Genomic DNA, 25091 nt, shown 5'->3' with positions numbered 1-25091 from the left:
TAAGGATATCAACCCTGTGCACACCCATCCATCTGGTACTGTCCTGTGGCTGAATCACCCTCCCCCCCTGCTACCGAACGCATTTTAAAAATGACCCGGATACATGCATCTGTGTCAACTGTCAAGATATCGTGGATTAGCATGAATCCATCATTTTGTCCTTTGCACCTATGTTCCATGATGCTTCATAAGTTCCTTACAGATATCATCTCCCCTTTCTTGATGAATGTTATTAGTCTATCATTAGCTAAGGGCCTGTTGCCAGCATCTTAAAAAAAAAAAAAAAAAAATCTTTAGATCCAATTTGTTTCACCAGCTATTGTCCTATCTCCTCATTATCATTTTTAACAAAATTAATTGAAGCTATTATCCATAAGCAGTTAACTGATGGATGATCACTCTGTACTCAACTGATATCAATTTGGATTTAGGAAAGCACTAGGAACCAAAAGCTTATTACAGCCGTGATCCCTAGAGATGTCTGGAAGGTGTTGGTCACCAAAATTGCTAGGGTGGTAGTGATCTTGAGATTATACTGGCAAGGAGTCTCCCCTTTTTTGTGGAAGGGTGCAGGTCCTGCTCTAACCGCTGGCATAGGGACAGCATGTTTCCTTGTTGAGCCCGAAACTGTGCAAGACTTGCTTCTCTGACAGATCCAAAAACTGTACCCTGATCCTGTATACTCTGTATGAGGTACCTTATCCTCCTGCTCCATTCTCTCTCCCTGCTCAAATATTTTGCCATGAGTAGCCATAAGCTTATTAGTCATTTTGAAGTTTGATTCTCCACCACTCACTTCCTCCCCCTCTATATGGCTCATCTGTTCCAGACACACTCACTCCCCCCTCACCCCAGTATGGCCTAGTCTGTCCCAATCACACTCTCTCCCTTTCCTCCCCCCACAGTGTAGCGTAATCACACTCACACCCTCTCCCAAAGCTCTGCATGAGCTTTCTGAACACATTTTATCTTTGTAGCATATACTGTTCTGGGCAAAGGCAAGGATTTGCAAGTTAGGCCCCTCATCCTTTCTGCCTCTCCTCCTAGCTGGCTGCTATTTCCACTCACTGGGAGAAGTCAGCCTGATAAACACCTGGTCAAAAAAGACTATACAAGTTTGAACTTAACACGCAAAATAGCTGTAGTAAATGTCTTTGTGCATTGCTCATGACATTCGTGCATACATGGTTTATCAAATAGCAACTTATGCACATAGATGCAGATTACACCTCAAACCCACTTTTTTTGCACTGCTTTTGCTAACAAAGGCACGCATGGATGTGACCCATTTGAAAAATAGGACTTTGGCATAAATGTTTAACGTACATATGAATATGCCATTTTCGTACGTGTAATTCTTTTGAAAATTCACTCCATAGTGTTTGGCTTGGAAAAGATCAGTTTAAATTTAGCTTTTCTTTATTATATTCATTCTCCTCCATTTAAAACTCACTTAAAGGCCATCAGATGTCACATTTGATTTTGAAAATCTAATCTTGTCCACCATTACTTTTTGTCCCTTGTAATTGCATTGTTAACGAAGTTCATGTATGTTATCCATTTTATTTGTAAACCGCTTAGATCTGCTATAGTTTGTATAGGCAGTATAGAAAAAACTTTTAAATAAATAAAATATTATGTGTTTAGTTGTACTTTTGGAAAACTAAAGAATATGTCAGACTAAGCATGTCAATTCTTTCCTCTTAGAAATTTGTGGATTTTTGTATCAAAGTTCACAGAATTTGATGCAAGAAAGCTGCACAAGCTGTACAAACATGCAATCAAAAAGCGTCAAGAATCTCAGGTAATGACAAGTATTTTCTTTAGAATTAAATCAGGCTAATTGCTAAGAAGCCAATATTCAGAAAGTATAGAATGAATAACAAATACTGCTAAATTTAGCTAGATAAGTAATCCTGTATATTCAATGGGATAAATATCTGACTGTCCGGCTACATTTAACCAGACAACATTAAAACTTAACCAGCTATCTTTTGAATATCTCCAGTTAGGTTTGAAGTTATTCGACCTCGTGTGACTGGATAACTTTAGCCTCACCAACTTTATTCAAAAGATTATAGCCGGTAAAGGGGAATTGCAGTTCCAAAAAAAAAACCCTACTTTGCAAACCTACCGGACTGATTAACAGCCTACCCCCTCCACCAAAGCTATGGTAACCAGCCTTACCGTGCCAGGTATCCCCACCCCTCAAAAAGGATTAAATTAATTAAAAAATGAAGTGGTCTGGTGCCAGCCTGCCCCCTTCCCCATTTTTCATCTTTAATGTTAAACTATCACTCCTGGGGCATCCCTACCTCCCTTCCTAAGCCCCAACTCTAACCCTCCCAGTACCTTTAATTTTGCAATTCTTCACTCTGGATCACGGCACACTGCACCTAGGCCTGGCGCTTTCTGTATTGCTGTGGGATCAATGCTGGAAGCGAAAGCTATCTGCTTCCAGCTTTGCTCCCATAGCTACACAGAAAGCACTGGGCCTGGGTAGAAGTCACTATGTGCTGCAATCCAAGCTGAAGAATTGCAAAATTAAAGGTACTGAGGGGGGGGTAAGAGGGTTAGGGTTGGGGTGGGACTGTAGGAGAAAAGTCCAAGGGGTATTTTAACATTACAGATGTGGAGTGGGAGTGGAAGACAGGCCAAAGCTGGACCACTCCAGTTTTAATTTATCTAATTCCTTTAGAGGTGTTTGGGGAGGTGGGGATGCTCAGCCTAGTAGGGCTGATTGCTATAGGTACCAACATTTGTTAATCAAGAGAGCAGTGAGTCACGCTGGCTGACTAACTGAAGTAGACTGGATTTCCCAACCCTTCCACCCCTCACCCACCCACCCCTAGCTCATCCTTTAATTTATAGGCAGGTGCCACTTTCACACAAAAAAACAAAACAAAAAAAACCTTATTAAGAGTTTGATCATTCCCCTGTAGCTACTACCAGACATATAATGAATTCACTAATACATTTAAAGGACACTAGTTAGATACATTCCTACTCCCATAGCAACCTAAAACTTAACCAGGAACTGATCAAATTTGAGATGAAGGCAGCAGTCCAGCAGCAAGAGGGGGGCTTCCTGGTCTTTTGCATCGAATGTCACATGTATGATTTTTTACCCGCCAGTGAGAAATTGAACATGTGCATGCGATGCAAAGAGCTCCTGTCTCTCAGAGAATGAGTCCCATCTCTGGAGGCTAAAGTAGCAGACCTGGAGGAGCTGAGGCAGACAGAGAGCTATATAGATGAGACCTTCAGGGACATAGTAGCCAAGTCCCAACTTCAGACTGGCACCCTTGGTGCTGCCTTGGAGGAAGAAGGTCTCATGAACGGAGAGCATCAACCTGGTGCAGCAGGAAAGGATCCTGTAGCAAGGACCTGCTCTCCAGGTGGTGCATTGTCCTTTCACACTGAGGATGTGCCTCCATGGCCTACTGCCCAGGAGGGAAGGGTTAGGCCAGCCGTCATAGTTGGTGATTCACCTATTAGGAATGTAGACAGCTGGGTGGCTGGTGGGCATGAGGATCGCCTGGTAACATGCCTGCCTGGGTGCGAAGGTGGCGAGCCTCACGCGTCACCTAGATAGGATTTTAGTCAGTGCTGGGGAAGAGCCAGCTGTCCTAGTACATGTGGGCACCAACGACATAGGAAAATGTGGGGGGGAGGTTCTGGAAGCCAAATTTAGGCTCTTAGGTAGAAACCTTAAATCCAGAACCTTTAGGGTAGCATTCTCTGAAATGCTCCCTGTTCCACGCGCAGCTCCCCAGAGGCAGGCAGAGCTCTGGAGTCTCAATGCATGGATGAGACTATGGTGCAAGGAAGAGGGATTCAGTTTTGTAGGGAACTGTGAACCTTTTGGGGAAGGGGGAGTCTCTTCCGAAGGGATGGGCTCCACTTTAACCAGGGTGGAACCAGACTGCTGGCACTAACCAAATCACAGTGAACCTAGAAGATGTGGTAGGCCTGATTGACAAACTGAAGAGTAGTAAATCACCTGGACCAGATGGTATACGCCCCAGGGTTCTGAAAGAACTCAAAAATGAAATTTCAGACCTATTAGTAAAAATTTGTAACCTATCATTGTAATCATCCATTGTACCTGAAGACTGGAGGATAGCAAATGTAACCCCAATATTTAAAAAGGGCTTCAGGGGCGATCCAGGAAACTAGAGACCAGTTAGACCGACTTCAGTTTCAGGAAAAATAATGGAAAGTGTTCTAAATATCAAAATCACAGAACATATATAAAGACATGGTTTAGTGGAACAAAGTCAGCATGGCTTTACCCAAGTCAAGGCTTGCCTCACAAATCTGCTTCACTTTTTTGAAGGAGTTAATAAACATGTAGATAAAGGTGAACTGGTAGATGTAGTGTATTTGGATTTTCAGAAGGCGTTTGACAAAGTTCCTCATGAGAGGCGTCTAGGAAAAGTAAAAAGTCATGGGATAGGTGGCGATGTCCTTTCGTGGATTAAAAACTAGCTAAAAGACAGGAAACAGAGTAGGATTAAATCGACAATTTTCTCAGTGGATGGGAGTGGGCAGTGGAGTGCCTCAGGGATCTGTATTGGGACCCATACTTTTTCAATATATTATTAATGATCTGGAAAGAAATACGACGAGCGAGGTAATCAAATTTGCAGATGATACAAAATTGTTCAGAGTAGTTAAATCGCAAGAAGACTTTGAGACTGGAAAATTGGGCATCCAAATGGGAGATGAAATTTAATGTGGGTAAGTGCAAGGTGATGCATATAGGGAAAAATAACCCATGCTATAGTTACACAATGTTAGGGTACATATTAGGAGCTACCACCCAAGAAAGAGATCTAGGCGTTATAGTGGATAACACATTGAAATGATCGTTTCAGTGTGCTGCGGCAGTCAAAAAAGCAAACAGAACGTTGGGAATTATTAGAAAGGGAATGGTGAATAAAACGGAAAATGTCATAATGCCTCTGTATCGCTCCATGGTGAGACCGCACCTTAAATACTGTGTACAATTCTGGTCGCCGCATCTCAAAAAAGATATAGTTGCGATGGAGAAGGTACAGAGAAGGGTGACCAAAATGATAAAGGGGATGGATCAGCTCCCCTATGAGGAAAGACTAAAGAGGTTAGGACTTTTCAGCTTGGAGAAGAAATGACTGAGGGGGATATGATGGAGGTGTTTAAAATCATGAGAGGTCTAGAATGGGTAAATGTGAATCGGTTATTTACTCTTTCAGATAATAGAAAGACTAGGGGGCACTGCATGAAGTTAGCATGTGGCACACTTAAAACTAATCGAAGAAAGTTCTTTTTCACTCAACGCTCAATTAAACTCTGGAATTTGTTGCCAAGTGATGTGGTTAGTGCAGTTAGTGTAGCTGGGTTTAAAAAAGGATTGGATAAGTTCTTGGAGGAGAAGTCCATTACCTGCTATTAATTAAGTTGACTTAGAAAATAACCACTGCTATTACTAGCAACAGTAACATGGAATAGAATTAGTTTTTGGGTACTTGACAGGTTCTTATGGCCTGGATTGGCCACTGTTGGAAACGGGATGCTGGGCTTAATGGAGCCTTGGTCTGACCCAGTACGGCATGTTCTTATGATTAGGAAGGGGTAGGGACTCTCATTTAGCCACTATGCCCGCAAAGTAGGATGTGGGGTTTTTTAATTTTTTTTTTTTTTTTTTGGGTACTGCAGCTCCCTTAACTGACTATATTCCTTTCAAAATAGCTGGTTCAGGATAAAGTTATCAGGCCACATGAGACCAGATAACTTTAGACATGCTCTCAAGCATGTCTTGTAGCCAGATAACTTATTTGGCTAACTCCAAATATCGGAATTAGCTGGATAAATTATTAGGCTTAACTGAATCTCAGCCCAGAATGCCCCCTACATGCCCCTTTCTTCTTCAGCTAAATCTTTTCCAGTTAACAACTTATCCGGCTAACTTTTAGATGGACAAGCAAGGGAAATATTCAAAACTTGCCATTTAGACAGATAACTAGTGATTTATCTAGTTAAAAGGTTTAAATATTTTAGCATGCTGTAATCTGACAAGTAAATATGATTGTTTAAGAAAACAGTTGCACTTGTCTGTTTAAATGCTAAAACGTTTCTTGTATATTTTTTATTAACCCAGTTTCAAAACTATATTTATGACCATCCTATTTATTTAGTTATTTATTTTTAAACAGCACAATGACCAAAACATCAGCAAAAGCATGAACACTCATGAAATTAGAAATTCAGGTAAGACATTCATGGAATAAAAAGTTTTTAATAGTAGGTTTCTTTGATCATTATATGAACCATCTTGTATTCAGATCATGATCTGATGGTATCTGGTGGTTTATTACTGGTATAATGAAATACATAGGAGCATGCGAATAAATTGTGAGGGATTGCTCTTGAGATTGCTTCTCCAAGCTAGCAGAGCAAGATGTTTCTGGAGGAAAAAAGACAAAAGTTAAGATGTTTTTGACTCTTCTGTAGTTATACTGTATTTCAAGGACGAGGAGTCATAATATGAAGTGGGAGGGAGGAAGATTAAGAGGAAACATAAATTATTTCTTTATTTAGAAGCTGGTAGATGCCTGAATAACCTACCAGCAGAGATAGTGAAAATTAGTACTGAGACAGAATTCAAAACATTCTAAGAACAGATATATAGGAGTCATCATTGACAGGGAATTATCCTTCAAGAACCACATCACGAATAAAATTAAGGACGGATACTACAAACTACTCACACTAAGACGATTAAAACCGTTCCTTACTCCAGATGACTTCAGAACAGTCCTTCAACTACTCATCTTTTCCAACCTGGATTATTGCAACTCCATTTTATTTGGATTACCACTCTCCACCATCCGCCCACTACAAATCTTACAAAACAGTGCCACCAGAATCCTCACAGGAACAAAAAAGCACGAACATATCACGCCAATTCTCATAGCTCTACATTGGCTCCCAATAAAACATCGAATAGATTACAAAATACTAACACTACTGCACAAAACAATATACGAAGAACAAACTAACTGGTTAAGTATATCAATAAAAATACACATACCTCAACGAAAACTCTGCTCAACCAACAAAGGCCTTCTGAAAATCCCACCTACGCACTCCAAACAACTAACCTCAACCCGTGAAAGAGCCATATCCCTCGGCAGCCCCAAACTCTGGAACACCCTCCCAGCGGAACTAAGAACTCAACCAACCTAAAAACCTTCAAAAAGGAACTAAAAACCTGGATGTTCACCAAAGCCTACCAAAACACCCAATGACTCATACACACCCTCCCCAAAATATAACAGAAATCTGGACTGAAACCTTCTCACCCCCGCTCTATTAACCTTCATTCAGAACCCCACCATGTTCCCCTTGCTACATTAAGAATATCCCCTTCAATCTTAATAATGCTGTAAATGAACGCTATATGTATAAATGTATGCTCTATGTACGTCAATGCATCTACTAACCTTCTAACACTTTATCCATCAAAAACGTGTTAACCAATATGAATACGATGTTAATCCCCATCCTAACCTTTTAACATCTTACCCATCAAAACTTGTAAACCGTTGTGATGGCGAAACCGAATGATGGTATATAAAACTCGACAAATAAATAAATAAATATAGAAGACTGTGGTAGAAACGGGGCTGGAAAATTGAAGTTTTGCAAATAATTCACCCTTCAGCCCCTTGAGATCAGAGGTAATAAGGAGAAAGAAACATGTAAATAAAGGAAGTACAATTTAGTGACATCACAGGTTACAGAGTAGCTGGATTGGCTCCATGAGGTGCCAACATCTCAGAAAATAACTGGGTTAATGTTGGCAAGTTACAGATGCCCGAGTACTGTTCAGGAAGACCACAGGAACATATTTGGCCAGATGTTCAAATAGCAGCCATACTATTTTTTGTAGCTGTTAAATTATAACAATGTTTGGTGGTGAGACATGAGAAAGGAAGTAGCTGAGTGTTTGACTAAGTGTGAGAACTTGCATGCTTATCTACCTCAGATAGTAAGGAATGAATGTGGAGGACAACAAAAACTAACTTCAATAAGGAACAATATCCTATAAGTAGTCACTCTTCTGCAGATAACTAGAATATATCCTTAGTGTGGACCAGAATAACCAGCAGAGTGAATGGGCCCATTGGTCTTTATCTTCCCTTATCTATTGTGTTGTGTTGTTTTATGCGGTTTCTTAGTTTATTAGATATGGTATTTTGGTTGTGCATTTTTTCGAATAGCAGGCTGAATTAGCCATTACATGTGGGTGATTGTCTTCTGGCGACACCGAACAGGCTTGTCTTCCCGAGCTAGTAGAGCTTTGAGTTCTACTGAGCATGTGTGGGAGTTCCCGCATGGGTGTTGCCTCATGAGCCTCCTCAGGCATTTTTGTCCGAACATAAGCACAGGATATGTACTCAGTCTTGCCTCATAACTTTTCTTTAATCTTCAAATTTGGTATTTCTGCCTCAGTGTATTCTTTCTTTGTTGCCTTGCTGAATCTGCAACACCACACAACAGTATTTTCAGGGCTACTGAAAAAGAAAAAGAGAGAATTTTTTTCTAGAGGCCTCGCCGCCTCAACATGTTAGGCCAGAAGAAAAACCTAAGGTGAGAAGCTTTAAAAACTGCATTTGTGGTAAGGTAATGGCCCCTCATTGATGGCTATGAGCTTGAACTGGAACAAAACCAGACAAATTGCTATATCTGTGGATGGATGTACCCATATGCCCAACATTCCAAAGCACTTCAAAGTGAGGAACCATGTAAATCTCTTTGGAAGAGCAGCAGATCCTCCTCCTGCAGTGCAGCATAGTCTGCCTCACCAGGTAAAGAGTTGAGTGGGAGCTCATCAAAGACTCTCCCATTGGCTCAGGCCGAAGCCACAGGGTCAATTAGTGTCAGCTGCCCTGCATTGAAGAAGAATCTGCATCAGTCATTGGAACCATTGGAGCCTGCATCAAAGAAACCCACATACCAAGCACAATGCATTGGCACCAGTGCTGTTGAAGGGGCCACCATCGGCATAAGGGGCATCGGCGCCCCTGACACATGAAGCATCAAAACACTGAACACACAATCCACCAGTGCACTCAATGTACGACTCATTGAAGCTCTAGACACATGCCACACCGATGCATTTGACGCATGGCGCATTGATGCATTGAACACACCAGTGCACATGATGCACTGAAGTCCACATCTTAAAACCTCCATGCACCAGCTCCACAGCACATCTGTTCTTCTGATGTATGACATCACAATGTACGGTGCAAGAACACATGGCGCAACCATGTTGAGACCCCACTTAGATTTTTAATTGTATTTTTATTGAAATTTACATTAATTCGAATATAAACATATTTAATAAGAAAAACAAAGAATACTGAAAAAATCCAATAATAAAAATAAAAATTATACATCTTCGTTATATATCACCTTATACAGGGGGATTTAGAAAATAGTCTGAGGGCAAGACTGTAAATAACACTAAAATTTAAACTTAATAGTTATAAGATAGACATTCTGATCCAAACTGCTGGCTCTATATAGACCAGACCATAAAGAGGAAGAGGGGACACTTGAAGTCTGGAATCAATAAAATTCCTCAGCTGTAGGCATTCAAAGAAAATATATTGTACAGAATTCAATACAACACAACATTTACATGGGTGTCTAACAATGCAGGAGGCCTCCATGGAGATGACTTTGGGTCTTATAGATAGAAACTTCCTTTTTCTATCAAGGGTAGATTTAGCCAAGTCTGGAAACATCCAACTTTCTCTTCTTTAAATGAAACATTTCGATGAGCGAAAAACAAACTAAGGATATTGTTTCTATCTTGTAAAAAACAAATAATATTAACAGAGTAGCACGAGAAAAAAGACTGAGACTGAATGCCAGAGTTCTCAAGAAAATCAGTTAAATTAAATGAAGTATCCTGAATAGCTCTGTTCTGGCAATCACTGGCCAATGCAAAATGGAAAATGTTCTTAATTGGAGGAAAAACGGTCTCTCATATTTGCAAGACTTCTTTCAAATAAACTTTGAACATTTCCAGTGGAGAAATCAAGGTTATCTGAGGGAAATTTATAATCTGCAGGTTCAAATTTTTAGACACATTCTCCAAATTTTTAAGTCTGTGGGATACCAATGCAGATTCTACAATCTGCTTAGACAGCACTTCTTGAGCCTTGGAAAAAGAATCCTCCAAATTAGATATCTTGGTTTCACATCTCTGTAAACATAAATCTTGATGCATAATTTTGGAATGACTATCAAGAGTTACTGAGACCAAGGATGAAACTGATTTTTCAGTAGAAACCATTATGCCCCATAAGCTATCAAGAGTCACCAAAGTGGGCTTGATAATAGATGGTCTGACCTGGAGAGAATGAATAGCCATCTTTACCTCCTACAAATCAGCACCCGGATCAACCAACGCTGAAAGAATTGCATCGACAGACCGCTCTCCAAGAACGTTGCCTCCTAACAATCTCCCCAGCTCCTGAAGAGAATAAGATGCTTCCACAGGTTCCCATCTTGACTCTCTACCTTCGGCGGGAACTCCAACTCCGCTCGACAAAGCGAGGGCATCACCCGCGTCCTGTTCGAGTCCAAGTTTACAAACCCCTGCGCAAGTGAGCACTCCAGGAGGCCTCTGTGTGGACCACTGTACCGGGGTAAGTGAATGCTCAGCAACCGACAAACCAGAAGCCCAAATGCCAGCTAAGTTGGCGTCTGGCGGCGATGAAGGCAGGTTAGTCGAAAACTCCAGCATAGTGGTTTGCTGGATTGCTCCTGATCTAACAATGCCTTTCCTTTTCCCCATGGCAGGCAAAGGAAAAGAAAAATATCACTAGGAAGAGTTAAAAGGAAAAGAACACAGAAGCCTCAATTCATACAGCCGATCAGGGTGCCTTCTTGTTGTGCCCCCTCCTTCTCTATTTCTTGAGCAGTAGATTCAGAGCATTATTTTGCCTAACAAAATTCCATCGTTTGTCATTTAAAAACAGGGGTGTCCCACAGGGCTCAGCTCTTTCAGCCCCACTCTTTAATATTACATTGACCCTATTGTCAGGTCCTTGCAAACATGGATGTTGATTATCGCTTATATGTGGACAACATCCAATCTTTTGTGTCAATTAAGGGCTCATACAAGGAAGCATTTGATAAGATTTTGGCTTGCCTGTCCTCCGTGAAATAGTGGCTAGTCAGCACAGATTATTGGTATATATGAGTAAAACAGAAATTCTTTATCTGGCTAATGTCCTTCCTCCTCCCTAGTTTACTTGAGGTGGGCGGACTACAAATACCTACAGTGAATCAAGAATGTAATCTGTGTATAATTGTGAACATGACCCTTTCTCTTTGCCCTCAAATAAAGTGGTTAAAGGTGCTTTTTTTTCAAGTTACAGATGTTACATTGACTTTAAACTGATACTTCCAGCTTGAGAACTGTTATGCATGCCCTTGTTCTATCTCCGTTCGTCTATCATAATATACTGTACCTTGGTCTGGCACAAACTTTCCTGCATGCTCTCCAGTACGTAAGAACTCTGCCACTGGTGCTTCTTTATGAGAACAAATTATGCCGAAACTTCTAGATTTACACTAGCTTCTTAATAAGTGGTGAATTCTGTTTAAAACTTTACTACTTGTATTTAAGAAATTTAATAGGTTAGTCTCCCCAACTTTTAATGCTGTTTTAAAATTAATCTAAGGTTAGCCACCCAGGGTTGTGTTCTTTCTTTTAAATAAATAAGACTGGATGAGTCTTGAGAATGGCTATTTTATGTCCAAAGCCCCTTTTATGTAATACTCTGCCTAAAGAAATCAAAGAAGATAATTTCAAAAGTTGATAAAAACATATTTATGCAACAAAACCTAACATGTGGCAAACATAAAGACCTGAACATATATCTCAAAAAGACACGCTTTTATTGAAAATGCAATCACACCAGTGGTGTACATTGGTTAACAAATTACAGTTCACAGTTTTGGATCAGGGGCTCCTGATTGTTATTCTTTTAGTTGGTGTTCATTTAGCAGAGGGCAATGTGTCTTTTTAAGAAACTTAAATATTTCTCTTAGGACAAACAAGATGGTAGTCCTCACTCATGGGTGACATCATCGTATGGAGCCCGGCCCAGAAAACTTATGTCAAAGTTTCCAGAACTTTGACTGGATACACTGAGCCTGCGAGCCTCGGATCTCCATGCCGGGTTCCATCCGATGATGTCACCCATGTGTGTGGACTATCATCCTGCTGTCCTAGGAGAACACCTGTTACAGGTAAGCATCTCTGCTTTATGTTGATTTTATTTATTTATTTTATTTTATTTAACACTTTTCTATACCGACCTTCATGGTTAAAAGACCATATCAGATCGGTTTACATCGAATTGGGGGGCTGAACCAAAGACAATAGTTTAAACAGGAAAAACAAAGTTACATTCAACAAGGATAGTAAACTTGGAGGCATAGACTGCTGGAAGAAAAAAGGCCTAGGAACGCAGTAAACAAGTATAAACGATTGGTGAGTCAGGGGAGGATCTTATTGGAAACTTCAAGGTGGTACGGAGATCCATAGAACCACGGCTAATGTGTATCAGGGGGATCTGAGAAGGCTTGGCGGAAGAGCCAGGTCTTAAGTTTTTTTTTTTGAATGTTGAGAGGCAGGGTTCCAGTCTGAGGTCGGAAGGGATATTGTTCCAGATAGCTGGGCCTGCTGTCGAAAATGAACGATCTTTGGTCGAGGTGAGGCGAGTTGCTTTTGTGGGAGGGGCCTGTAGAGTTCCTTTATATGCTTCTCTAGTCGGTCTGTTGGAGATGTGAAGATTGAGAGGGAATACCAGGTCCAGATGTAGGTGATTGTAGATGATTTATGCTGGTTCTGTGTTTCTGGATTTTGTTTTATGATGTTTTATACATGTTATTAATTTTATTCCTTTTTTATCTGAAATTTTGTTTTTAAATTATGAATGTATTTTAACTGCTTGAAAAGTTGACAGGCGGTATATAAATAAATACTGACACAGTCAATGCTTGCATTGAGGCAACATCCTCGATATACACGGACTTCCTTGACATGACTTACTAAAGAGCCATCAAAGCTGTGTTCTTCCAAGGTGTTCAGGCACTCCACTTCATCAAAGCTATCAATTGCTCAGGCACTCCACCTGACCTACCCAGCTGTTTTACTAACAAATTTATACTACCCATCCTAGGTCAGTGGCAGAGGGGGTCATTTTGCCACTGCCCCCTCCAATAAAAAAGAACCCTCACTCTGACAAGGATACTATCGGAGGGTCTTCGTTTGGAAACACTGGATCTGGTATGTTCCATATTTCTGTTCCCTTTCAATAGACCGCCTGATCAGATGTAAGAATCTATCCTAGTTTCAGAAGTTGTTCCACCACCTTTACCAGGTCAACAGAGACATCAGTTACTTGACCAGTTTGCAGGTTTGACGTGAAATTTCTTTGCTTCTCTAAAGAAATGGATGGAAGAATCCAGCCTCTCCTCTCCACTACAGCGTTTCATCAGACCAGAGTTCCAATCTCACCTTTCAGCCTAAACGCATCATCGGAAACCATAAGTCAGGGTTCTTCATCACCATCCTGTATGGCAGCAAAGGCCAGTCAGGGGTGATTGATCAGGGTCTGTCTCCTCATTGAAGTTCTGGATAATTGACCCCGGAACACCTCCCTTATTCTAAACTTGTGGAACAGATGGGAATGATGCTTGGTGTCCATGTCCACAAAGATAAAGAAGTACTACTCAAAATGACTTGGTCTGTTTCAAATTCTAGACACACCATCCAAGCCAGCAGCCCTCCCAACTCCTTTATGGGCATTCCCATAGTGAGAAAACTTGACCTTAAATACAGGGTTCAGAAGTCCCCAGAATTTGAAATCAGTCTTTAGTGTTCAAGTCTGCTATGAAAAAAAATAAAAAAGACCAGAATTCACTGAAACTCACATTCAGGAAAAGATCATAGATTACTTGACAGGTTTGGCAAGAAAGTCTTTCAGAGCTCCATGCTGTACACTCACACCACAATCCACCAATTATGTGGTGCAATACTTCATGACTGCATTCAGAAGCCACAGCCTTTTCTACAGCCTGCGGAAGATAGTACTTATTATTCCTAACCTCTTTTAGATGTGGAAAAGGGCATCTGTCATCATCTTAGGTCTGTGTATGAGTTGTTCAACTCTACTTCACATACCACATCCAGCCTCAATCAGCTTGACGAATTGAGTGGCTTAGAGCAAACAATATTCATAGTAACATAGTAATGACAGCAGATAAAGACCAGATGGTCCAGCCACTTTGCCCTAGCAATTTGCTTCTATAGTAAGTGCCACTCCGTGCCAGTTTACCATGTGTGCTGTTAAGTGTAGTAACTGCCACTCTGTGTAGTTTACCACCATGTGTTCTGTTAAGGATAGTATTTGCTGCACAGTGCGGGTACCCCCAAGTGTTCTTTTAAGGGAAGTAACTGCTGCTCCATGTAGGTTGCCTCCATGTCTTTTGTTAACGGTTGTAACTACCATGCCATGCATGTTACCCCTATGCAGAAATGTTACACCATCCCTTTCTTTATGCTTTTAGGGATCTGCAGTGTTTGTCCCATGCCCTTTTGAATTCATTAACTGTTCTTGTCTTCACCACATCTTCTGGGAGAGCATTCCAAGCATCCACCACTCTCTCCGTGAAGAAATATTTCCTGATATTGCTTCTGAGCCTTCCCTCCTGAAGTTTCATATCATGACCCCTACCTCTACTGTTTACTTTCCAGCAGAAATAGTTTGAAATTGATGCATCATTAATACCTATCAGGTATCTGAAGGTCTGCATCATATCTCCAGGGTATAGGTATTTAGATCCTTCAGCCTCTCCTCGTAAGTCTTCTGAAATAGAACCCCCACCATTTTGGTTGCCTTCCTCTGGACCGTTTCCATCCATTCTCTATCCTCTTTGAGATACAGTCTCCAAAAATGAACACAGTACTTTAGGTGAAGACTCACCAAGGATCTGTACAAGGACATTATCACGTCCCTTTTTCTTCTAATTATTCCTCTCTCTGTGCAGCCCAGCATCTTGCTTTAGCTACCACCTTGTCACATTGCTTTGCCACCTTCAGATCACTAGACACAATTACCCCAAGGTCTCTCTCTTGCTCCATGCACGATAGTCTTCTTTCCCCCCCCCCCCCCCAAGCCATCACATACAGCTCTTTTGGTTTTCACACCCGAGATGCACAAATTTGCATTTCTTGGCATTGAATTGTAGCTGCCAAATCTTCGACCACTCAAGTTTTATTAAATCACTTTTCATTCTCTCTTCTCCTTCAGGCATGTCCACTCTGTTGCAAATCGTAGTATCATCCACAAAAAGGAAAACTTTTCCTTCCAACCCCCTCCACATATTGAACAGAACCGGTCCCAAAACCAATCCAATATTTACTCCACTTAGCACCATCTCTCATCAGAATGGGTTCATTCACCATTATACATTGTTTCCTGTTCGTCAACCTGTTAGTTGGTGCCCACTTCCAAGCCTCTCATTTTATTCACGAACCTCTTATGCGTGACCGTATCAAAAGCTTTGTTGAAATCCTAGTAAATCACATTGAGCGCTCTACCTTGATCCAGTTCTCTAGTCACCCAATAAAAAAAAAAGTCAATCAGATTTGTCTGGCAGGACCTTCCTCTGGTGAATACTTGCTGCCTTCAGGTCCAGCAACCCACTGAATTGTAAATAGTTCACTATCCTTTCCTTCAGCAGAGTCACAGAAGCGAGGCTAACTGGCTTGTAGTTTCCCGCCTCCTCCCTGCTACCACTCTTCTCCAATCATGTGGCACCTCTCCCATTTCCAGGGATCTATTAAACAGGTCTTTCAGCAAACCTGCCAGCACATCTCTAAGCTCCTTCCGTATCCTAGGATGTACCTCATCAGGCCCCATGGCCTTGTCCACTTTCAGGTTTCTGGCTCTTCCCAAACATTCTCTTCTGTAAACGGGGTTGAATCTGCTTCACTCCCTTCCACTGTCTTGTTAATCAATAATGGTCCTTCTCCAGGTTCTTCTTTAGTGAACACTGAACTGAAGAATTTGTTTATTATTTCTGCTATTTCTTCATTTTTTCTTCACAAATTCCTTTCAATTTCACTATATCACTACAGGCCTCCCCTCTTTCTCTGATATATCTGAAAAATGTTTTGTCATCTTGCTTTACCTCTTTGGCAATCCTTTCTTCTGCTTGAACTTTTGCTTTCCTGATTTTTTTTCTTCAACTCCATCAGTTTCACCAGGTATTCTTTCCTGTGTTGCTCTTTGTGGAATCCTTTATACTTCCTAAATGCTGTTCTTTTTGCCTTTATTTTTTCAGTGATCTCCTTTGAGAACCAGATTGGTTTCTTTTTCCTCTTGTTTACTTCTCTAACATATAGATTTGTTGCCTTTGTATTATCTTCTTTTAATTTGGCCCACTGTTGTTCCACCTTACCCATTTTTCCCAGTCTTCTAGTTCTTCCTCCAGGAACATTCCTATTTTGACAAAGTTTGTATTTGTGAAATTCAAACCTCAGGTCTTTGTGCAACTTCTTCGTAGCTTATTTGCAATATCAAACTGTCTAATGATCATTGTGCTTAGATGTGCACCTACTCGGACATTTAGAGACATTAACCCCATTTGTGAGCACCAGGTCAAGTATCACGCCCTCCCTCATGGAAGGCATTTAACTATAGTGCTCACCTGGAAAAGAACTGTCAAATGAGTGCCTCTGGTGCCTGAGTCTCCCAGCAGAATGAGCTTTCTCTTGTGATTTTTGGTTGCCTTATGGAATTTCTGTGTCCATAGATTCTTCTTTCCTTTCAGCTACCACTTCAGTTTGCTAGAGCTTCTTCATTTTCCAATACAGATAAGGCATTTTGTACTTGAATCACTTGAAAGAGTGGGGGTGTCTGCATCACAAGTCTTATCCTCCCAGAGCCCATTGTAATGTATTTATTCTTGGGGTTTCTAGATGCTCTGTTGCAAGTAAGCTGCTCAGCTGTAAAGTATGGATGTCTTTGGATCAAAGATCTTATCCTACCTGAGCCTACTGTAAACCACTTGTTTCTGGGTTTCTGAATCATCTGTGGTAGTGGGGGAAAAAAACCTGAATGCTGTAAAGTGTTACATAATTACAGTAATTGGTAACAAGATAAGTTGCTAATCTTTATTCAATTAAAGGAGTTTTCTAATAAATCAAATGAATAAATTGACTGTTATTCAATGTAACAACTGTAGTGCCTTTATCTTGAGGCAAACCTTCTGGAAGCTTTAAGGCTTGCCCCATTTATTCAGTTGGAGCACTGAGAGGAGAGGATCACCTTGCTGGTGGCTGGAAAGAATCAGTAAGTACTGCTTGGGGAAAAGTAAACTATTGGGATATATTATTTAGTGGGTTTGTGTGTTTTATTTTAAATAGGTAGTCAGAAAGGCAGGCAACAAACAGAAGTTTGTGTGTTTGTATTTCCTAACCCTCCCACCTATCCACAATCCATCCTTTAATTTATAGGTAGGTATCACTTTCACACTTAAAAAAAATAAAATAAAAATAAACCAGCCTTTTAACTTAAACTCAGAAATTCCCCACACCTTATCAAGAGTTTGTAGGTCACTACCAGACATACAGTGAATACACTAATACATTTAAAGGCCCCTAATTGTATGCATTCTTACTCCCAATAGCAACCTAAAACTTAACTAGGAACTGAACAGATTTAAGATGAAGGCAGCAGTCCAGCAGCAAGAGGGGGGCCTCCCAGTCTTTTGCATCAAGTGTCACATGTATGACCGCAGGAACATAGTCAATCAAAGATCATTCAGCTGGCCCAACCCAGGCCCAATTTTTGATTCCTCCGAGCAATTTTCAATCCTCCAGTGAGAGGAAGAATCGAGACTTTCTTAGAAATGTGGTGTCAGACAATCGAGGACCTGAGTCCACAAAATCGTGCAGTCTCATTACCATTTGCCTTACATACTCTGGTTCTCAAAGCAGGAGCTTCTCTTCAAGCACTCCCTCATCAAATGACACTGACGACAAATTCTTCCACCCAAGGATGGGGGCTCACACAGGATCCTTTTGGGCCCAGAGCACTTGATCTCTCAAGGAAAGGCACTTTCAGATCAACCAACTAAAGTTAATAATATTAAGATTTGCGCTCTCTGCATTTGCGCATCTTCTTCAGGGAAGACGCATCCTGATTCACACTGACAACAAGTCACCATGTTTTATGTCAACAGACAAGGAGGTACAGGGTCATGGTCTCTGTGCCAGGAAACACTGAAGGTTTGGGATTGAGCAACCAAGAATTGGGCTGTTCTACAAGCCACCTATCTACTGGCATATTGCCTCAGCGTGGATATGTTTCATCCATATGAATGGTTGCTACAGTAATCAGTAACAGAAAATTTGAATTATGAGGTCTGCCATCATTGGATCTGTTCACCTCAGAAAAAAAACAGGAAACTAAATCAATTCTGCTCAGTTCTACCCAGTGATCTGACTGTCTCAGGATGCTTTCCTGTTAGACTAGGGAACAAGCCTCATGTACACTTTTCCACCAATTCCATTGATCACCAAAACAGTGCAGAAGCTTCTCCGGGATTGCACTCATCTCATCCTCATAGTTCCAGTGTGGTCCAGGAATGGTTTGCATATCTGGTTCAACTCTCCAGCAGTCCTCACATATACTTGGGGACCGACCCTATATTGTTAACTCTTCAGACAAGCCTTCCCAGAGGCTCGAGAGCATTCAGACACTGGCCAAAAGATATAACAGGACACTAGGTGGACACTGGCCAAAAGATATAACAGGACACTAGGGTGGACACTTGTCAATCCATCAATAGACTTAACTGAAATGCAATGGTCTTAACTGAAACACAGACAGACTTAACTTCTCTAGCATTGACTTAATGCCTCTTATCCCTCCCTCTTCCCGCTCTTCCTATTCCTCATTTTCCAGCCGGTTCCTCGCAACCCATCTTCCAACCTGTGATTCATTATCCTCTCCCTCTCCATGACTACCCGATGCCTCTGGGCCCGATTCCACTGAACCCTCCACGCCCTCTCTTTCCCGCCTTCTCATAGCAACATAGTTTAAACAACCCAACTTATGTATTGCTTTTCATCACTGACTATGCTGCTTCATCATACTTGTCAATTGTTATTTGTTTCCAGATGACATCTTATTCTTAGTTATAATTAACTGTTAGTTATAATAGTTACAGCGGTTCACTGGAACTGCTTACTCATAAGTATTTATATATATATTTTTACTTATATTCTCCTGTTTTCAATGTTTGACTACTTGTTCTATGTAACGCCATAACTGCGATTATTCTGTTCCATTGTAAACCGATATGATTTGATATTTTTATCAAGAATGTCGGTATATAAAAATTCTAAATAAATAAATAAATAACTCAAGATGAAGGGGCACTTTATTATTCTAACCTCCCAGCCCTAAATCTAACAGCTTGGATGTTGAGTGCTCAATAATAGCAGATCTCGATTTGCCTAGAGAAATAGTAGACATACTATTCTCATCCAGAAAGTCATTAACTAGAAGAAATTATGCCTTCAAATGGAATAGATGCTCCAAATGGTGCCATTAGAGAACTTTCAACCCATTCTCTTGTAAACCTATGCATTTGCTAAAGTACTTACTCCAGCTTTCTAATTCAGGTCTTGCCACATCTTCAGTGCATGTATATTTAAGTACCCTAGTGGCTTACCATGTTTGGGTGAACAGTAGATCAATTTCTACTCATCCATTAATATCTAAAATCATGAAAGGGCTATGACATGTTAGACCTCTGGTGCAGAAACCACTGGTTCCTTAAGACTTGAGTGTTGTCCTTTCCCAACTCAGGAACCCTCCTTTTGAACTGTTAGTCAGCTTTGCTTAAGTTCTTGGCATAAAAAGTACTATTCCTGGTAGCAGTTACATCATGTAGAAGAGTCCGTAAACTCCAAGCACTTATTCGCTATCCGCCATACATGCAATTCCTCCAAAACAGGGTGGTCCTCCGTGCTCACCCAAAGGTTCTGCCAAAGTCATCTTAGCTTTTCGTATTAATACATCATTTCCAAGACCTCATGCACATGAAGGAGGAAAAACCCCTTCATATCTTGGACTGCAAAAGCCTTTGTTTATTGCAAGAAACAAACTCTGCCACTTCATCAGTCTACTCAGTTTTTTGTCATGTGACCCCCAACAGATTAGGCATGCCAGTAGCGAACTGGATAGCAGAATGCATTCAACACTGCTACACCTTAGCAGATTTACAGATCACGATCACAGACTCTGTCAATGCTTATCAAGTGAGAGCTATGGCATCTTCCGTTGCTCGTCTATGAGAAGTGCTCCTCAAAGATATCTGCAAAGTTACAACCTGGTTGTCATGTCACACATTTATGTCCTATTACTGTCTAGATCCGTGGTTCTAAACCTTTTTTCGGCCAGGACACACCTGACAGATGGTTCTTACATGCGTGACACACTGATCAGAGGCTGCTGAAGCTCTGTCCTCAAGGTTCTCTTCCTTGACCAGTCTCTGTCTCATACACACCAGTCACCTCCCTGTCCAGTCTCTCTCACATACACACACACCAGTCACCTCCCTGTCCAGTCTCTGTCTCACATACACACACACACCAGTCACCTCCCTGTCCAGTCTCTGTCTCACATACACACACACACACCAATAAAGATTTTTTAAAAAGCAGCTAAAGAGAAGGCAGTAGCCTTGTATGCAGCGGTGGGGGAAGGTGTCAATAATACTGTAGCAGAAACTACATGGAACTCTGTGGTGACTGCAGCTCTGGCGGGGTTTGAAGGAATGCAGGCATGGCAGGCCTAATTGAATGAGCTATGTAGTGAGTTCAGAATACAGCGTACTGGATCCAAAGTAGGTTCATTTTGCAGACAATCACTGGAAGAAGGAGAGAGGGGAATAATTTGAAACTGCAGCACAGAGGACTTCTTTAAAGCTGGCTGATAAAGATGTTCACAGAGGCCATCTTGGAGCCACATAGTATGGAGAATTCATATTTGGGTTCTCCAGTACTATCACAATAAGCTTGTCTCCTGGGACTCCCATGGGGACATCTTCCTTGGGTCCCCCCTCTGAGTTTTTCTTTGGCGGTGGCTTCTTCCCTGCCCCCAGAGCTTCTCCATTGGCTACACCAAGCCTTCTCCTTGGGTCAAAGTGTCAATCCAGTGTCTGTTTCCAGTAGCCCCCTTCCTCAGGGGAGGTGCCCGTAGTGAGAAAGAGGGTGCAGGGAGAGCAGGGTTGATGCCTGGAATGCCCTTCCAGAAGAAGTGGTGAAGATGAAAAAGTCAAAGAATTGAAAGGGGCATGTTATAAACACTGTGGATCCCTAATGGCTAGAAGATGGAAATGGAAAGGGTGCAAGGGGGTAACTTACTGGTGCGGCAATTACTACCCTTAACCAATAATCAATCCTTAATGCTTTTGATGCAACTTCAGCATTGCTCTCAGCATCAATGGCAGGGGACAAGGGGAATTGAATTTAGAAAACAACTGAGGGCCCCAACTTTTACGGTGTGGGGAGCTTATAGAGGCAACTGTAACATCACTGTCCACTTTGATGAAAGGGGGGGGGGGAGAGGAATTGGTTTCAGATGACAACCAACATGGGCCCTGACTTTTACAGTCTGAGGTACTGTTATGCAGACATAAGGGAAAATACTCAAGATTTGGCTAGAGAAAGAACTCTATATTTGTTCTCTAAGCAACCTTCATATTTGGCCACAGTGAGCTGTGGCTTATATATGCAAGCTCGTGTAGCTACTGGGCTTGACTAATCATCGGTTGCTGAGAAATCAGAGATGCTGACACTGTGTGCGAAGCGACGACTGTGTAAGCACTTATCTGGTTCCACGTTTGACAAGATGGTATATATAGTCCTGAAGAGCTGCTCCAACACTGCGGTGTTTCGGAGTATAGGACTCCTTCCTCAGGGACCCTCCAGGTAAAGATATACTAATGGTTAAAGCCTGTTGGTTGCAGTCAATCAAAACGCTTGTGAAACATCGGTGCACTTAAATGGTGCAACCTCACAGCGGTTGTACTGCTGAATGACAGTACAACCGCTGTGAAGTTGCACCATTTAAGTGCACCGATGTTTCACAAGCGTTTTGATTGACTGCAACCAACAGGCTTTAACCATTAGTATATCTTTACCTGGAGGGTCCCTGAGGAAGGAGTCCTATACTCCGAAACACCGCAGTGTTGGAGCAGCTCTTCAGGACTATATATACCATCTTGTCAAACGTGGAACCAGATAAGTGCTTACACAGTCGTCGCTTCGCACACAGTGTCAGCATCTCTGATTTCTCAGCAACCGATGATTAGTCAAGCCCAGTAGCTACACGAGCTTGCATATATAAGCCACAGCTCACTGTGGTCAAATATGAAGGTTGCTTAGAGAACAAATATAGAGTTCTTTCTCTAGCCAAATCTTGAGTATTTGCTGTTGTTGGATGTTTTGGCTATTACAGAGTTTTTTACACTACTATTGACATAAGGGAAAAAGCATAGGACTGCTTCTACAGCTTAGTACATAAGCAAAGCATGTCAAACAGCACTCTGAATTTTCAAGAAGGCTCATCATCCAGTAAAAATATTGCTAGCAGTAAACACTGAAGTCTGTCATGATAGCGGTATGACGCAGAATTTTTGACTTCCCTGAACCAGATGAAGTCTTATCAACATATTCTTATAAGGGAGCAGCATAAGAAATATCTTTGGTTTGTAACCTTGGGAGGTCATTTCCAGTTTCAGGCAGTTCTTTTTGGCCTTGCAACAGCTCCAAGAATCTTCTCCAAGGTGGTGGCGATAGCAAGCAGCCTTACGTCAAGAAGGGATTTTAGTCCACTCCTGTCTGGACAATTGGCTAATCCGAGCGAAGTCAGCAACGGAATGCGAGGCAGTCATGGCCTTGGTGGTACAGCTGTTATGGGAGTTAGGCTATGGGGTGGTAAAAATTTTCATGACCAAGTTAACTCCCACCCAGAGCCTGTGGTATCTGGAGGCTATTTAGGACACTGAAAAGGTTTGTCTGAACATGACAAAGGAATGGAGCCACAAACCTCAGGGTCAGGTATGAGCCTTGTTGGCAGCCTGTTGACCCAAGTTGTGGGATTACCTTCAATTATTAGGTTCCATGGCAGTGACTCTGAATTTGGTGCCTTGGGGAAGAGCACACATGAGTCCCTTAAAGAGAGCTCTACTTGTGGTCCCCGCAGTCTCATGTATATTCGGTGAGACTTCTGCTTCTGAAAGAGACCAGACTACTTTGATCTAGTGGTCAAGAATCTGGAGTAGAGTTGGAATCCCCCACTTGGGTAACATTGATGACAAATGCCATTCTCTTTGGTTGAGGAACATGCTGTTGGGATTATTTACATTTAAAATTTATTTATAACCCACAAATTTCTTAAGCAGAAATATTATGGACCCAGGAATGAGAGCTGTCAGCAGTAATGTTCTCCATAATGGTATATAAAATGTCTAAATAAATAAATCATGAACAGATGGGAGGAGTTGGAGATGGACTTGATGGCCACCAGGAGTAACGCAAGGCAAGAAAGTTTTTCGGCTTCAAAAAGGAAATGGGCTCAGTTGCTCTTGATGCTCTAATTCAGGAGTGGCCAAATCAGCTTCTTTGTGTTTCCTCCCCTTGGTGGTCAGAACTTTACAGAGGATCTGGTGATGTTAGTAGCCCTTATTGGCCCAGAAGACCTTGTATGTGGATTTGATGAGGCTGCTGGACGGGGTTTTCCTATTGTTGCCTCAGTTCAGGAGTCTTTTGTTCCAGGGTCTAATAATGCACAAAGTCCCATCTCAGTTTTCTCTAATGGCATGGCCTTTGAGAGGCTACATTTGATTAAGAGGAGATACTCGGGGAGTGGGTGAGAGTGGTAGTATCTACTGTCTTGTAGTCTAGACGGGTCCCACATCTCTGGTATATGTAAGAGTTTGGACAGTTTTTGAGACATAAGAATATAAGAACATAAGAAATTGCCATGCTGGGTCAGACCGAGGGTCCATCAAGCCCAGCATCCTGTTTCCAACAGAGGCCAAAACCAGGCCACAAGAACCTGGCAATTACCCAAACATGGCGTGCAGATAAGGGATTGGTAGCAGCAAAAGCTTTGATGGTTTCTGTTTTAGCCTTCTTGCAAGAAGTTTGGAGATGGGTTTAGCCCTAAACATCCTGAAAATGCAGGCAGCAGCAATTGCCTGTTTTAGAGGACAACTTATGGCCAGACCATTTGTGCCTCATTGGGATGCATCTCATTTTCTAAAGGTCGCCCAGGAGGAAAGTGGTTCCTTCCTGTGATCTAAACTTGCCTCTGAAATGTCTAAGTGGTAATCCCTTTGAGCCACTCAGAAAAACATTGGCAAAGGGTCTTACTCTTAAGGCAGTAGTTTTTTGTAGCAGACTGTACAGCCAGATGGATTTCAGAATTGCATGGCTTGTCATGTAGGGAACCCTTCTTGCATGTCTATTTGTATGGTTACATTTTTTTCTTTCGAACATGGTATCACCATTTTACCTTAACAAAATGCTGTTCCTTCCCTCTTTTAGGAAGTATTTCTTTCTGGGAGACTATGATCAGTTTCACCATCTAGATATATGCAGAATTCTTTTTTTGTATCACGCCTGAGGATCAGATCACTTTTCTGATCTTTTCAGTAGTCCCAGAAAAGTTGAAGCAGCTTAGCAGGCATCAAATAGTGTGCTGGATTAAGGAGGCCACAGGCTTGGCCTATATAGCTAATGGTTTGCCAGTACCTAAGAGACTGAGGGCATGCACTACCAGAGTACAGGCTTTGTTATGGGTGGCGTTCAATTTCGTTTCAACAGTGGAGTTTTGCAGAGCAAATTCATGGACCTCCTTACATTTCTTCTCAAAGCATTACTGTCTCAGTATCCAAGCCAGGGAAAAGATGACCTTCAGTTTGGGTGT

General features: G+C 41.6%; 1 protein-coding gene across 4 annotated transcripts in view; it reads left to right on the top strand.

Moving 5' to 3' along the window:
* Nucleotides 1-25091, top strand: part of LOC115073851 (chromodomain-helicase-DNA-binding protein 1-like) — a 346258-nt gene that overhangs the window by 278077 nt on the left and 43090 nt on the right. For all 4 annotated transcript variants that reach the window (XM_029572735.1, XM_029572754.1, XM_029572763.1 and 1 more), the window contains 2 exons: nt 1708-1804; nt 6198-6252. In XM_029572735.1, coding sequence (XP_029428595.1) covers nt 1708-1804; nt 6198-6252 — 152 coding nt within the window. The remainder of the gene's footprint in view (nt 1-1707; nt 1805-6197; nt 6253-25091) is intronic.

Source organism: Rhinatrema bivittatum, chromosome 1 (genome assembly GCF_901001135.1).
Source record: "Rhinatrema bivittatum chromosome 1, aRhiBiv1.1, whole genome shotgun sequence".
NCBI classification, from domain to species: Eukaryota; Metazoa; Chordata; class Amphibia; order Gymnophiona; family Rhinatrematidae; genus Rhinatrema; species Rhinatrema bivittatum.
The sequence above is the reverse complement of the archived record's forward strand: the minus strand, read 5'-3'. Positions and strand labels throughout refer to the sequence as shown.